General features: G+C 34.3%; 2 protein-coding genes across 4 annotated transcripts; one reads left to right on the top strand and one right to left on the bottom strand.

Moving 5' to 3' along the window:
- On the top strand, window positions 1–3,472 carry LOC105156174 (PHD finger-like domain-containing protein 5B). Of its 2 annotated transcripts, none has more exons than XM_011072238.2 (3): window positions 1–103; window positions 270–307; window positions 2,857–3,472. In XM_011072238.2, exon 3 carries the CDS (start codon window positions 2,901–2,903, stop codon window positions 3,231–3,233), a length of 333 nt encoding a protein of 110 aa, XP_011070540.1. In that variant the 5' UTR covers window positions 1–103; window positions 270–307; window positions 2,857–2,900; the 3' UTR covers window positions 3,234–3,472. The 2 variants fall into 2 exon arrangements, with proteins under 2 accessions (XP_011070540.1, XP_011070541.1); XM_011072239.2 differs by having other exon boundaries at window positions 270–302.
- On the bottom strand, window positions 6,681–10,932 carry LOC105156175 (receptor protein kinase TMK1). 2 transcript variants are annotated; one of them, XM_011072244.2, is made up of 3 exons: window positions 8,310–10,932; window positions 7,719–7,761; window positions 7,390–7,558 (listed from the first exon to the last, which is right to left on the bottom strand). In XM_011072244.2, the coding sequence occupies exons 1-3, from the start codon at window positions 10,570–10,572 to the stop codon at window positions 7,537–7,539; spliced, it is 2,328 nt and encodes a 775-aa protein (XP_011070546.1). In that variant the 5' UTR covers window positions 10,573–10,932; the 3' UTR covers window positions 7,390–7,536. The 2 variants fall into 2 exon arrangements, with proteins under 2 accessions (XP_011070545.1, XP_011070546.1); XM_011072243.2 differs by lacking the exon at window positions 7,719–7,761 and having other exon boundaries at window positions 6,681–7,558; window positions 8,310–10,929.

A 14,067-nucleotide genomic window follows, 5' to 3' on the forward strand; every position in this document is an offset into this window, starting at 1 on the left:
TTCTATTAATTACAAATCAGTGTCCCTCTCATAACACCCCCTTCCTGCTTCCTCGCCGGCGTTCTTCCTCCGGAATTCTTCTAAGCTTTTCTCCGATTTTGAGGTGAGATTTTGCTTCATGCCACTCCGCCCGCGCACGCTCCAATGAAGATCTATTTTGATGGTCGGGAGCGTGTGGTTGGCGGCGACGTCTTTGTACCGCCGCTGCCTCCACTTTTTCTTTCATATTTTCGTTCACTGAGCTAACATTAGATTTTTGGGACTTTCAGGTTTTGTTAGTTGCTGGAGGACACTTGCTTAAGGTAAGGTAAGAGTTTTATTGTTTAGTTTGGTCATGCTTTTCAATTTCATGGGTTTAGGTATCGATAATATACGAATTTGGGGTATTTTTCATGGACACGTGAAGAGAAACAGTTTTGCTGCTGACAGTTACAGATGTGCTTTGGTATTTGATGGGAATATCTGTATGTTTGTGAAATTTAGTTATTTTTAGCTGTCGTTGATTTTTCATTGATCATTGTATTTTTCGTTCTTGTGTTCCAAATTATAGGAGTATTATCTATAAGGTGAGAAGTGGGGGAGCAGGCTATTTGCTGATTGTTATGTAATTATGCATGGACTTTGTGATTTGGGAGAAGTAATCAGGTTGCATAGACTTATGACGTGTATAGAACTATTGAATCTAGATCTTTGTTACCCAACATGACCAAAGAAATAACATAAAAAATGAAACAGAAACAAACTATTAAAATCATAAATCTCTCTCATTAATATGTTTGACAAAACAATAGCATACAATTGGATGACTATATTGCAATTAACCCATACATATCATTCATTTGTGTGCTTCAGAGGTGTTGTTGACACACTGATAACTTAATTTGATTTCAACATTATAGATAGAAATCCCACCGCTGATAACAAATGAGGTCCCTTGTTGTGGATGACATGCATTAGGTTTGGGCTGGTGTTTTTGAAACTGAGGAACTATTATATGTGTTTCTTGGTGCCTACTTTAATTTCACACCTTGAGAAAACCCCATAGGAAATACTACAGAAGTTAAGGGGGTTTCTTCTTGTACATGTTTATTAACATGTCAACCAGAACTGAGTTGCACAAATGCCGTATGTCCATGTACACGCCCATGAATTTTTCTCTTAAACAAACACCATTACCATTGCACTGAGAATCTCAACTGAATTTTTCTTTACATCTCTTTTCCCCCCTGCCTGACCACACTATACGGTTTTCTCTTGTGTTCTTGTTCATGTGCTAAATAAATTTGAATCTTAATTTCCTTTCCTTTATTGCGTAGATGAAAAATGTGCTGTTTATGAGACATCTGCATACCCAGTCCATGCATACTTGATATCCCAGTGGACCCTTTTTTTAGGAAAAACCAGTTCTCCAGCATGGCATGACATGAATGAAGAGAAACGGTGTATGTGTAATGATGATCATTGAATTAGATCACTCGATCAGTATAAAAGTTGATAAAAGAATAAAGATGAATAGTTCACATGTAATAATTTAGCTAATCATGTCTCTGTGAAATAGTAAATAGATTATTACATATTCTAACTCTATTCATACATCATGGAATGTAATACTCTTAACTTTTCAACATTAGTGCTGCTGGCAGCAGTTATTTGTTTGATGCCTTGATGGTTAAATGTGTCCATGCCTTGGGTGATGTCAATGGGATGTGGTATAGGTCCATTTCTTTTGTATAGAATGAGTAACCAGTAGACATAATATATCCTTTTGGTTCTTGTATTATGTCCTTTTACAAACATAAGTTGGGTAATAAGTTTTCTCGAAAGGGTCTTGCCTTTTTGTCCTATTTATATCTCTCATGCTTCAACGCCCTTGTTTGCTCTTATTCAAAATTGTAAGAGGCTGAAGTTTTGCTATTGTTATTCTGGATGAGAAGTTTTTTCTTTCCATGTTTTTTTTATTTTTTCCTTTGCAAAGAGTTGGGGATGGGATGGGGTGTTATTATGCTTTTGCACCTCATATTCAAGTAGGGATGGACCGGATTTTGAAGCTATAATTGGGTCCGTGGCGGTTGTCATGTCTTGGTGTTTCGAACTTGACCCAAACTTAGTCCTTTTAATATGTTTTATATTTTTATATATACTTATATAATGTGTATTTATACATATATGAAAAAATATGGGTATATTTTATTTATATTTACATATGATTCAGAATTGTTGATGTTTTTATAAATTAAAATAATAATATAAAATATGTTTAGATGTTTTAATGTATATAAGTAACACATATTTTTGAAAGTTTTAATGTTTTAAAGCTAAAACATGCACATATAAATTCATTAGAAAAAAATTAACCTTTTAATAATATTATTATATCATATTTATAAAGCTATGGGAATGTTTTTTTAAAAAACATATAATTTTAATATTTTAAAATTTTTAAACGCCAGGCCACCGGGCCAATCCCCTGGATCTCGGGGCAGGGCCGGGTTCAATAACTTCTTGGTCGGCTGGGTCTTGGGTTTTGGCAAATCCACCCTAGACCCAACTCGTTCCCATCCCTACTTGAGAATAATAAAAGTTTGTTTTGGCTGTATGAAACCTAGGAAAAATGGCTAGAATTCTGTTGGTTCACCTTTTTCTGTTTCTGCTCTTGGGAAAAGTTATTGGTGGAGACATAGATGAGATTCATGCCTCTGTCCCCTAGGGAATTTAGTGAAGCTGCTGTTTGATGACTGCAAATATCGTGCCTTTTGTACACATTCATATAATCTTTGTTTAATGGAAGTAGTTTGTTAATATATTTTTTTTGCACAGTTACCGACTAATGTAAACATTTGTTGCTTGATGATATAGGTTTTCATCAAGTTCATTGGGCGTGCAAGGGTTTCTGAAGAAAGATGGCCAAGCATCATCCTGATTTGATTATGTGCCGAAAGCAGCCTGGAATAGCAATTGGACGGCTCTGTGAGAAATGTGATGGAAAATGTGTGATCTGTGATTCCTACGTGCGACCTTGCACCCTTGTCCGAGTTTGCGATGAATGCAACTATGGATCGTTCCAAGGTCGCTGTGTCATATGTGGAGGGGTGGGGATCTCTGATGCATACTATTGCAAAGAGTGCACACAGCAAGAAAAAGATCGGGACGGCTGTCCGAAAATAGTCAATCTAGGAAGTGCAAAAACAGATCTATTCTATGAACGCAAAAAATATGGTTTTAAGAAAAGATGATTCAAAAAGGAACCACATACTTCTGGAGGCTGTTGGATTTTGTGTTGTAATATGACATTTTAGGTGGGTTGACATATCAAGTTGAGATATGGTGGGTTAGAACTTAGAAGCATCTGAAGGAGCTTAAGATCTTCTTATTTCCTAATATAGCTTGTCATCATGTTTGGAGATTTTGCTCATCTGTTAAAAGGATTGGCATGCTTATGCATATTTTATGTTCCTGATGCAGCTCTAATTGATATCAGTGTGTCTGAATGAAATAAAATGATGAAAACGTATAATGATAGTTTTGTAACTAATTTCGAGAAGCTTATTTAAAGTTTGAGGTGAGGAGTCCTTTTAAAAGCACTTGTAAATTAATTATTTCTTATCGTTTGAGCTTATAAGCTCTTTTAATAAAAAGCCTATAAATATTTTATAACATCTTGTAAATTTTAAATATCTTAAATGTTTGTGGAGCTTATAAAATTCACTCAAACACCCATCGAATTTATATGATTTGCTTTTCCCCCTCCCTTTTCTTCTTTGTACTTTGAACATTCTTTTGGAAGCTCAATGGAGATTCGTACTTTATACAGTCTTCAAGGATTCTTGTAGCTCAAATTCTGCCATGTACAAAGCGAACAAATAAGAAACCTCGTCTTTCCTCACATTATTACCTTTCGAGGTTAATGGACTGAAGTGATATTCCTCACATGAATGAAAATAAAACTTACCCGATTTAACCATATGTGACATTCATACAAACTCGGAATAAATACAAGAAAACATCATCCTAAATTAAATTTTGTAGCTCCGACGTATACTAATTGCTCCATCAACGCAGAAACAGACAGCGGCGGGTCCCCCTGGGCTTTAACAATTGATTGCAAACAAAAAATATAAAGGGCGGTCGCCGCCGGTGAATGTTGTGGCAAAAATATCGTAAAGAGATTTGGTGAGGGAATAAATGAAGAGGTAGTGTCGTGGGTGGGGCCTTCCGCCTTTCGCACCGCCGGCGGACTGTTGTGTTGTTGTTGGTGGCTGCAATAAATGAAGAGGTTGTGTTGGGTTGGGTTAGGTTAGTTTCGTGTAGCCCTAAATGTGAACAACAACAATTAAGGCTGGTGGAAACAAATTGATTGATGTTGATTTGGGATCGCCACGTCCACAACCAATTTATTTCTTTTTTGGACAAATTATAACGAGTTTTTTTTTTGAAAAAATTGATATAATTATAAATATTTTTTTATATAATTTTTAAATAGAGGTTTGAAATTATCAATTTTATTTTCGTGATATTTTTTTTAAAAAATAAAAAATATTAAAAAAATTGAACGAGATGGATGAGAAATTTTAAAAAAATATCCACTTAATCCATAATATTTTTTTACAAAATTTTAAAAATTTAATTAAATTATAATTCATAACCCATAAGAACATTTTTGGTAAGTTCACAACAAAAGAAATGGATGAAAACTAATAGAGACTAACGAATTGAATTAGTTGTTAGAGACCGCAAGGGTATTAATAATTTTTCAAATAATGAGGGAGCATTTGTAATTATAACAAATGTCAGATGAGCTAATTGTAATTTGCTCTTCTTTCTATAAGCGGATCAAATATACTAGACATGTATACATAATTTAATACATAAAGTATATTAACAACTCTTGAAATTAGGTCAAATTACACAAACACTACTTATATTTCATAAAATTACGAATAGTCATTGAGGTTGTAGTTGTAATTACAAGTACACCCCATATTCAACAGCAAAGTTTTATACAAACACCCCTTAAATACATTACACTAACACCCCTCAAGGGATATATCCGTAATTTTATAAAGAATAAGAGTGTTTATAGAATTAGGCATAATTTGGGACAGGTGAAATGCCACTCCACATATGAAATAAAGTATATTATACAAACTGTGAAGGATCAACAGGATTTGACATATCATATTAAAAAGCATGGTAAAGATTGAGGATGGCTTGTCAATATGGGGTCATAGACTATAAATAATATTTGTAACAATTAATTAATTTTTTTTTAATTAATAAAATATTTATATTTATAATTAATGATTAAAAGTTATACAAATAATAACAAGTATTAAAAAAAATATTTTAGCTTGATATCATGGACTGCATTTGCAACTCTAACAAAAAAAATTAAAGTCATGAACTATGTCCACAACTTACTCTAAAATTGTTATTAAGAAAAAGGTTTTATTTATATTAATTATTCTTTTTGGTGGGGGGATAAAATAAAAGGATTAATACACTTCCCTCCTCTGAGGTCTCATATAATTACACGTAAATTTCTTATGATTTGAAAAATTACATCTTACACCTCTAGATTTTGCTCCAATTATTTTTGTTAATATCAGTAAATTTAATAAATTTTGACTAATAGATAGACAGATTTGGTGTAGTTAAACATAAATTTCATATGATTTGAAATTTACATTTTGCATTCCTGAATTTTGCTTACGTTTTTTTTGTTAATATCAACAAATTTATGTAAAATTTGACTAAAAAATGAATTTAATTATCAGACAAAAACAAACCTCAAAATATTAGATATAATTTCTTAAATTACAAAAAGATATGTGTAATATTAGCAAAGCTGGAGTGTAATTATCCAGGGGTAGGAGAGATATGTATGTTTGAAAAATGAGTAGAGAAAGTAGGGGGAAGGAGAAGTGGAAAAGTGAAAGAAAAGCAATAATGAGGGGGGAAGGTGTAAATCCCAAGGCCCCCTCCAATTTTTATTTGATTGAAAATCGCTTTCAGGGACGTGACCACCAAATCCAAACAGAAAGAGTCAAAACTAATAATAATACCAAAAGAGATGAGAGAGAGAGAGAGAGAGGATAGCAACCCCAACATACATTAGAATAATTAATGAAAGCAATTATCGGCGCTAAATCTGCAGAGTCACCCCAATATCTTGTATTTATATAAAGACAGGAAACGAAATGGAAGATTGACGTAACGTAACCCCACTCCCCACACTCTCACTCTCACTCCTCTAAACGGAATATTATTATTAATTCATGCAACAATAGACTATATAGAGAGATGAGCAGACGTGTCACCACCTCTCCCTGTCTCATTCATCTCAGACAATAATAATATCTTCATCCACACCAAACACTATATTCATTCTCTTCTTTTTCTATTCTATCCCATACATAAATAATCACTTGACAATTATTGTAATGACGACCACCACCACCAACCACCAACCACCCTTCTTCTATTCTATTCTCTATTCCTTTCAAGAGCGAAATGTACTGCTAGTAGTAGTAGTTGTTGAACAAAATATTATATTTCTTCTTCAAAATACATATAAATTAATTATGCCACATTAAAATATACCCACTAACTTTTGGAACATTCTATTCTACATATATACACGGACATTGAAACTCCACCACTACATACATGCATCTCACCAATCAAACAACCACATACATGCATACATCATACAGTCAGGAACCTACACTTTTCAGTTTTAAACCAAAGACAAACGGGATTTTAACAAACCTCAATTTCATCCTTTCCCCCAATTAAAAGAAAGAAACAAGAAAAAAAAGAGAAAAACAACCAAAACTAGAGCTATTTGCATTTGAAAATGGCTAAAAAGGGAGGAGCAGCTTGTTAAAACCAAATCTAAAAAAACAATCACTGCAAGACACGGATTTTAAGGATAGAGAGGGATGGGAATAGATAGCAGAAATTATATAACAGTCACACCCCCATATACAGCTCCAATCTGGGATAGAAACCTTCTTCTTCAGTGCGTCTCATCGTCCGTCTGCTGATGTAAATGAATCTGCAAACCCAGATGGCCGAGTCGGTATGCTAGTCTGAGTGTTGTCGCTGCTTCCCAGGTAGGAAGACGAAGCATCCATTCCACTCATTCCTTCGAGGGCTTGCCATTTCTTGAGCGCTTGAGGTAACGTCATATCATAATCAATTCCATACAAGTCTTCTGGATCAGCAGGTTCTGATGGTTTCCAGAGCTCAGCCAGAGAAGAAAGAACATTCACTGCGTGCCCCATATCAGGACGTTGAAAAGGTTCTCTAGCAGTGCAGTGGCCAGCCAGCTCGGCAACGGTGCTCAGACTAGCAAGTGTTTCTTTGTTAAGGTCTATGGCTGGATCAATCGCTTTGGGGAACGCATCTTTATTGATCAGCATGCGGCGAAACCATGGCACCAGATGCTGGCTATCTTCTGGCAATGTCTCGTCCAGAGCTTTTCTTCCAGTGATCATCTCCATCAGAATAACTCCGAAGCTGAAGACGTCGATCTTAGTACTCACTCTGCCCGTCACTGTCCAATTATGCACAGGAATAAACATACTTCAATTTGACATGCAACCGTTTTCAAACAAATCAAGCAAAAGCAAAAGTCTAAACATGGGAAACTGATACTTCAAAGTCAACTTAGAAAGCTACGAAAGAAAATGGCTGCAAGAAAACAAATGACGCACATGTAAAACACAGGTCGCATGATACGATGATTGGTTGCTCTTCCTGAAAATCCATTAAGAGGCAAAAGTCACATTTTAATTTGCTGGATCATGGATGTAGATCATTGCACAGAGAGATGCCAATATCTTCTAGCCCTCATACAGAAAAAACCTGATCTTATATTAGGTAGTTGCTGTAATCATAATTATTAAAAGAATCAAACTGAAAGAGGAAGTTGTTTCCAATAATCGTTAATTTTTGTATCCATTTTTACAGTTGCCAGTCAGGTTTTAGAACCAGAATCTTCAACTCCAAATAGAAATAGATATGAATTTCGTCTCTTGGTGTCACAAATTCAAATCAAATGTGGGATATACAAAGGAAAAGCTAGCGAGATTTAGAAGCAAATAACAACATTGACAGGTTTATGGCCATCTACACAGGAAAGAAATAGTTCAGACGGGTGTACCAGATATAAAAAAACTCCTTGGTGATGCAAAAAGGTTGAAACATATAAAAGAAAATTTTCCGCACAGAAACTAAGGAAATTATGTAGAACATACAGACCATATGAATCTACAAGAAAACAATTACCAAAGAGATAAAGTTACCTGCATATTCTGGTGCTAGATAGCCAAATGTTCCGGCCAACCTAGTAGCAACTGAAGCTTTCCCATCAGGAGCAAGCCGGACAAGTCCAAAATCTGCAACTTTAGCCCTCATATCATCTCCAAGAAGAATGTTTGATGGTTTAAGATCCCTATGAATAAAACTCTGCTGAGCCAAACCATGGAGGTATTCAACACCTCTAGCAACATCCAGTGCAATAATTAGCCTCCTCGTCCATTCCAGGGGCTTCAACCCTTCTTCCTTCCAGTGAAACAGGAACCTACTAAGTGTCCCCTGAGGCATGTACTCATAGACAAGCAGCCTCTCATTTCCATCTAAGCAATAACCCAAAAGAGCAACCAAATGTCTATGTCGAACTTTAGTGAGGACAGCAATCTCAGATTTGAACTCGTCTAAACCCTTCTCACTCATCACACCAGATTCCATCCTCTTAACCGCAATCTTAGTCCCATCATGTAACTCCCCCTTATAAACAGTTCCAAATCCACCTCTTCCCAGTACGTTCTCTGCACTGAAATCATTTGTCACACTTCTCAGAACTTGGATAGAAATCACCATATTACCTGCCTCAACAATATGAATGTCATTTTGCCCATTGCTCCCATTACTAGAGCTTCCGGTTGTCCCACCATTGGCGCTTGAACCAGCAATAGTGATCTTAACAGTATCATCAGACCCCGAGAGGCGAGGATGTATGACCATTGTATTAGGAGACTTAACTTTCCTATTCTGCTTGCGTTTATAAAGGCAGAAGACCAATCCCCCAGCAGCAAGAAAAGCACAAACTCCACCAACTGCTGAGCCTACAATCACCCCTTTCGAAGATTTTTTCCCATGGCTATTTCCTGATCCATCACCACCAGGTGAATTCCCATCTCCTCCGTGCCTCGTCGGAGGTGGGGTATCTTTCCCAATATTCACATTTCCATCAGTCTTCACATTCACAGTACTCTGGAATGGTGGAACTTTTCCGTAAATTTCATTATTTGAAATGTCCAACAGAACAAGGTTGGGCAGATTGGTTAGCTCATTCGGAATTTTTCCAGACAAGTAATTATTCGACAAAACCAATCTCTGCAGCGATGTGATCTGTGAAAAACTCGGGGAGATCGTCCCAACAAGTCCCATTCCATTAAAATTTACCACAGTGATGTTACCATTGCTACAGGTGATCCCCCTCCATGAATTAGTACAGGGATCGTTTCCTTTCCAATTCTCAGCAAATGAAGTTGGATAACCTACATCCCGCGCCACATCAAGCAAAATATTTACTCGTGGATCACATTCCAACCCAGGAACAGATAAACAAAAACTGTTAAGGCCTGCCATATCCACCTGTATTGAGCCACTGAATTTGGGAGTTTTCCCTTGCAACATATTATTCGTTAAATTGACCACCTTAAGCGATTTCAATCCCACCAAAGAGTCAGGCACTGGACCCGTCAAACTATTGTCCCTTAAGCTTAAATCCTGCAACTGAGTTAAGGCCGATAAATCCGGTATGGGCCCAGAGAATGAATTTCCATGCAACCAAACCACAGCTAATTGAGTCATATTCTGCAGAACAGCAATAGAACCATTCAATCTTGAACTACTCTTCTGACCATTGAGCCACAAGGACTGTATAGAAGAGCCAGCAAATGATGACGGCAACGGGCCCTCGAGATTATTGTACGATAAACGCAAAACAGTCAAGCTTGGGAATTTATCGGACCCGAAAATATCCGGCATAGGCCCGGTAATGTTAGTTGAGGTTGCTGAAAACGCTTGCAAGGTGGTGGCACTCTTAAGACCATCCGGAATAACCCAGGAGCTAAAGGGATTGTAATCCAAGGTCATACTTTGTAACGAGGTCAACCCATCGAAAAAATCCGGAGGAATGGAGGTAAAATTGTTTCGACTAAGGATGACGGACTGAAGCGAGCTCAACCCGGAGAAGCTCGGGACCGGCCCGCCGAGGTGGTTGTCTTGGACTTCAAAAACTTGTAGAGAACTGAGTTTGTTAAGGGTCGAGGGAAGAGAGCCCTGGAGGTTCTGATTCTTGATTTGGATCCGGGTCACCCGCCCGTCCCTGGAGCATTGAACATATTTCCAGTTGCAAGGGTTCGCGTCGCCCCACCCGAGTTGAATCGGCGCGTTCAGGCTTTTCTTCAACTCCTGCATAACCGCCGCATCACCGGATTGGGAACGGCCAACGGTCGCTAAAAGCGAACACAAGGCGAGAAAAAACAACCCTGACGCCATTCAAAAGAAAACCCCCCAACAGAACAAATCCTCCTCCTCCTCCTCCCTTGTTTCCAGAAGGGAATTCCAAAACTTTCGGGGTTCCCAACGAAAATTCTGAGACGTGTCCGGGCTAAAATCTTGGCGCTACACAGAGGAGAGAACGAGGGGGAAGGAAAACACGTATGCACGTACAGACGAGAAACGTATAGGCGGATTTGTGTCCTCGTCTGCGTTATATCATTACGGGGGAGGAATTGGGGAGAATTTCGTAAAAGGGAGAACAAAAGCGGCTGGGAAAGGAAAAAAACAAACGACAGAGGGAGAAGGGAAAAGAAAAGCAGTAGTGTGTGTAGTGTGTGTTTTCTCTCTCCATAAAAGGGATGAGAGAGAGTGCGTGCGTTTGGAGAGGAGGGAAAAATGAAAGGATTACAGTTGGCACATGCGTGTGGGGACCACCATTTTCTTTTTTAGTTTTTTTATTTTTGTCTAAAATTCGGCAAAAATTTTGTGTGGTGGTGGGACCCCCTTTTTAATTCTAATTTAAAATTAATATTACCATTTTAACTTTGATTAATTAATAATTGTTGTAAAAATGGTAAAAAATTTACACTGCATATTTATGGCGTTTTGACAACTTGTCTTGGTATATTTACAGCTCATAAAATTCTTGAAAACCCCACTGCTTTATGAATTATTATAAATACTGATATTACCGTATATGATTTATTATTGGTAATTTATTTGGATAAATATTTGTTTGGGTGGTGTTACGTCACTTACGATTTCAACGGGATGTTTTCTTATCTTTGGATTTTACTATTTTGATGGGACTTCTATTTATGATCGGATCTTATTGGATTTTGGATTCTAAATTCACGTGGTGATTACTACTAATAATGTTGATGTCATTATATTCTTATGTTGTCCAATAATTTTACAAATTATTGCTTATTTTGGTTAATATGTATAAGAGTGACGTAACATGACCTAAATTTTAATGGAATATTCTCATTTACTATTGTAAATTAAGATTAATTAGTTTTTTTTTTCTTCTGAAATCGAGTATGTAATTAACCAATATACTCATTAATAGACTCGTGATCCACTACCCTGTTTTTGGAATTTCTTTTTTTTTTTAATTATATTGTTTTCTTTTCTTCTCTTTCTAACCATACTGAATTATGAATATTCAAAAACATTTTCATCTAAATAATTTACGATTTATTATTTACAAGTTTTCTCATAAGGGGTTTTATTTTTTTGTAAGTGATAATTACATATATAATTATATCGCCATCTTGATAAATTAAATAATATATCATTCAACAATATAAAATAATAAATAAATCATAACAGTTCATATGAAATGAGATAAATATTATATAAAAAATAAAATAAATAATCAAATGTTGGACCAAATTCAAACGCATGACCAAATTGATTATTCTAAAATTTTGTACTATCAATTTGAGTAATGATTACTTTCCTTTTGAATAGTGTGAGTAGTGAATACTACCTACATGGATTTATGGGTATTTTAAGTATGTATTTAATGTTATGGTAAATTAAAACAACTGACATTATTATATAATAATGAGATATCAAAACAATAAATATGTATATTTGTAAAAATTATTTATTTTTATCTAAACTATATACCTTTTATAATATCAAATATCTTTATGTTACATTTGTTTAAAGGGAATGAAATCTAACACAAAATATGCAATTCCTAGGAATTTAATTCTCGAAAATTCTCAATTTCAAGTGTTTGGGTAGCAAATCTTTATAAAATAATCGACATTTAGTATCTCTAATATTTATTTTCGTTTAATAAATAAATATATATATTAGGTCAAATTTATCGAATTTATCGATATAAATAAAATCAGATAAAATTTTGTATTTGTCCCCGATTAACTTATTACTGATTTATTGCATATCAATAAATCTTTTCATGACCAAATTACTCTTACACATCTTCAAACGTTAATGCATGTAAGGAGATATATTTTCACCGTTATAAGGATAGTGTAAACAGAAAAAAATTGCTTGACTCGCAATAAGTCAATAACAAGTCAATTGAGGTTAAATATCAAATCTTTTTTTTTTTTTGTTAATACAAACAAATTCAGTGAATTTTGACTAATAAATAGACCTATAAATGCAAACTCCTGGGTAATAAATGTAATTACTCAAATTATAAAAAATTTATATATAATTACACCAAACATATTTTTTGTTTCATGATTAAAATTCATCTTAGAAAACTATACCAATGAATTATAGTTTATGTTTACCGAAAAAATAAAATAAAATCTTATATGTGTTTTTAAATAGGCTAAAAACTATCTATAATTTTTTGAACGTAGCTTAATTCCTCCTCTCTCTGTTAAATGTCGCTAAGGGCATTATTTTATTTTATTTTTTTTACCAAGAGATTGACTTATGTCCTTATATATTATAATTATTTTTTATTTTAATGATCGTTGGATCTTTTTATATGATATAAGAATCGTTATGTCTACAAATTAATTTACTGTTAGATTTTAATTTTTTTTAAGATAATAAGGACTTGGTTTAATAAATTTTAAATATATATTATAAAAAGTAAATATTATTTTAAATAATAATTAAATAATATTAATATCCACCCAGCACAGGAGTTCAAGGGTGATGCGCCCACGTCGTATTTGGGCGACGATGGCAGTCAAATTGCCACTGGAGGACGCAACTATTGCCACATGGTAGATCGTCGTTGCTTGGATTTAAAAAATATTTAAATTTTTATTTTTATTTAGTTTCTTTAAAAATAAGAAAATTAACATAAAGTATTAAATCTTAATTTTTGATACTTACCAATGTCTAACAAAGCAAGCTCAGCTAAAAACAAAATTATTTAATTTTTTTAGGAGGGGTGAAAATGCCAAAAAAATTACTAAAAATAAGTAAATCTGACCAAGGTCATTTTAACAAAATACAAGGGTATTTTTGTCAATTAAAGGCCATAAAAAGGTCAAAAGATAAAGTCTAAATGCACTATTTTCGTTTAACACTGAATTTATTAAAATATAGGGGATTTTTAGTCTATTTCAAAATACAGGAAGGGGGAGCGTTTAGCTATTTCATGAAAAATTTTAATTAATGGAACCAAAAGTTTAAGTTTTACCGAATATCAGACAAAATATTCAGTTTGGTATTCGGTTATTTATTTATTTTTATTTTGGTATTTGGTTTGATTTTAATATGTGTGTCTGTTAACTAAACCGAATATTGAATTTTTAAATATATATATATATATTATATAAATGTGATAAAAAACATAATGTATAAATATTAAATATCTCTGCATTTATTTGTATATTTAATTAATTACACTTAGTGATTAAAAAATAATTTATAACTAACAAATTAACATTATATTATTTTTTTATTTTTTAAAAAAAAAAAGTCGGTACAAAATCAAATTGAATCGAAATATGTTTTATTTTTATCAGACAGAACTGAATATTT

This window comes from Sesamum indicum, linkage group LG2 (assembly GCF_000512975.1).
Source record: "Sesamum indicum cultivar Zhongzhi No. 13 linkage group LG2, S_indicum_v1.0, whole genome shotgun sequence".
NCBI classification, from domain to species: domain Eukaryota; kingdom Viridiplantae; phylum Streptophyta; class Magnoliopsida; order Lamiales; family Pedaliaceae; genus Sesamum; species Sesamum indicum.

Bases quoted from the DNA above. Each gene is read 5' to 3' on its own strand.
- LOC105156174 (XM_011072238.2), top strand. From the start codon at position 2,901: ATGGCCAAGCATCATCCTGATTTGATTATGTGCCGAAAGCAGCCTGGA.
- LOC105156175 (XM_011072243.2), bottom strand. From the start codon at position 10,572: ATGGCGTCAGGGTTGTTTTTTCTCGCCTTGTGTTCGCTTTTAGCGACC. The intron at 7,559-8,309 runs GTAACTTTATCT...ATAATTGGACAG, and splicing joins TCTAGCACCAGAATATGCAG to TGACGGGCAGAGTGAGTACT.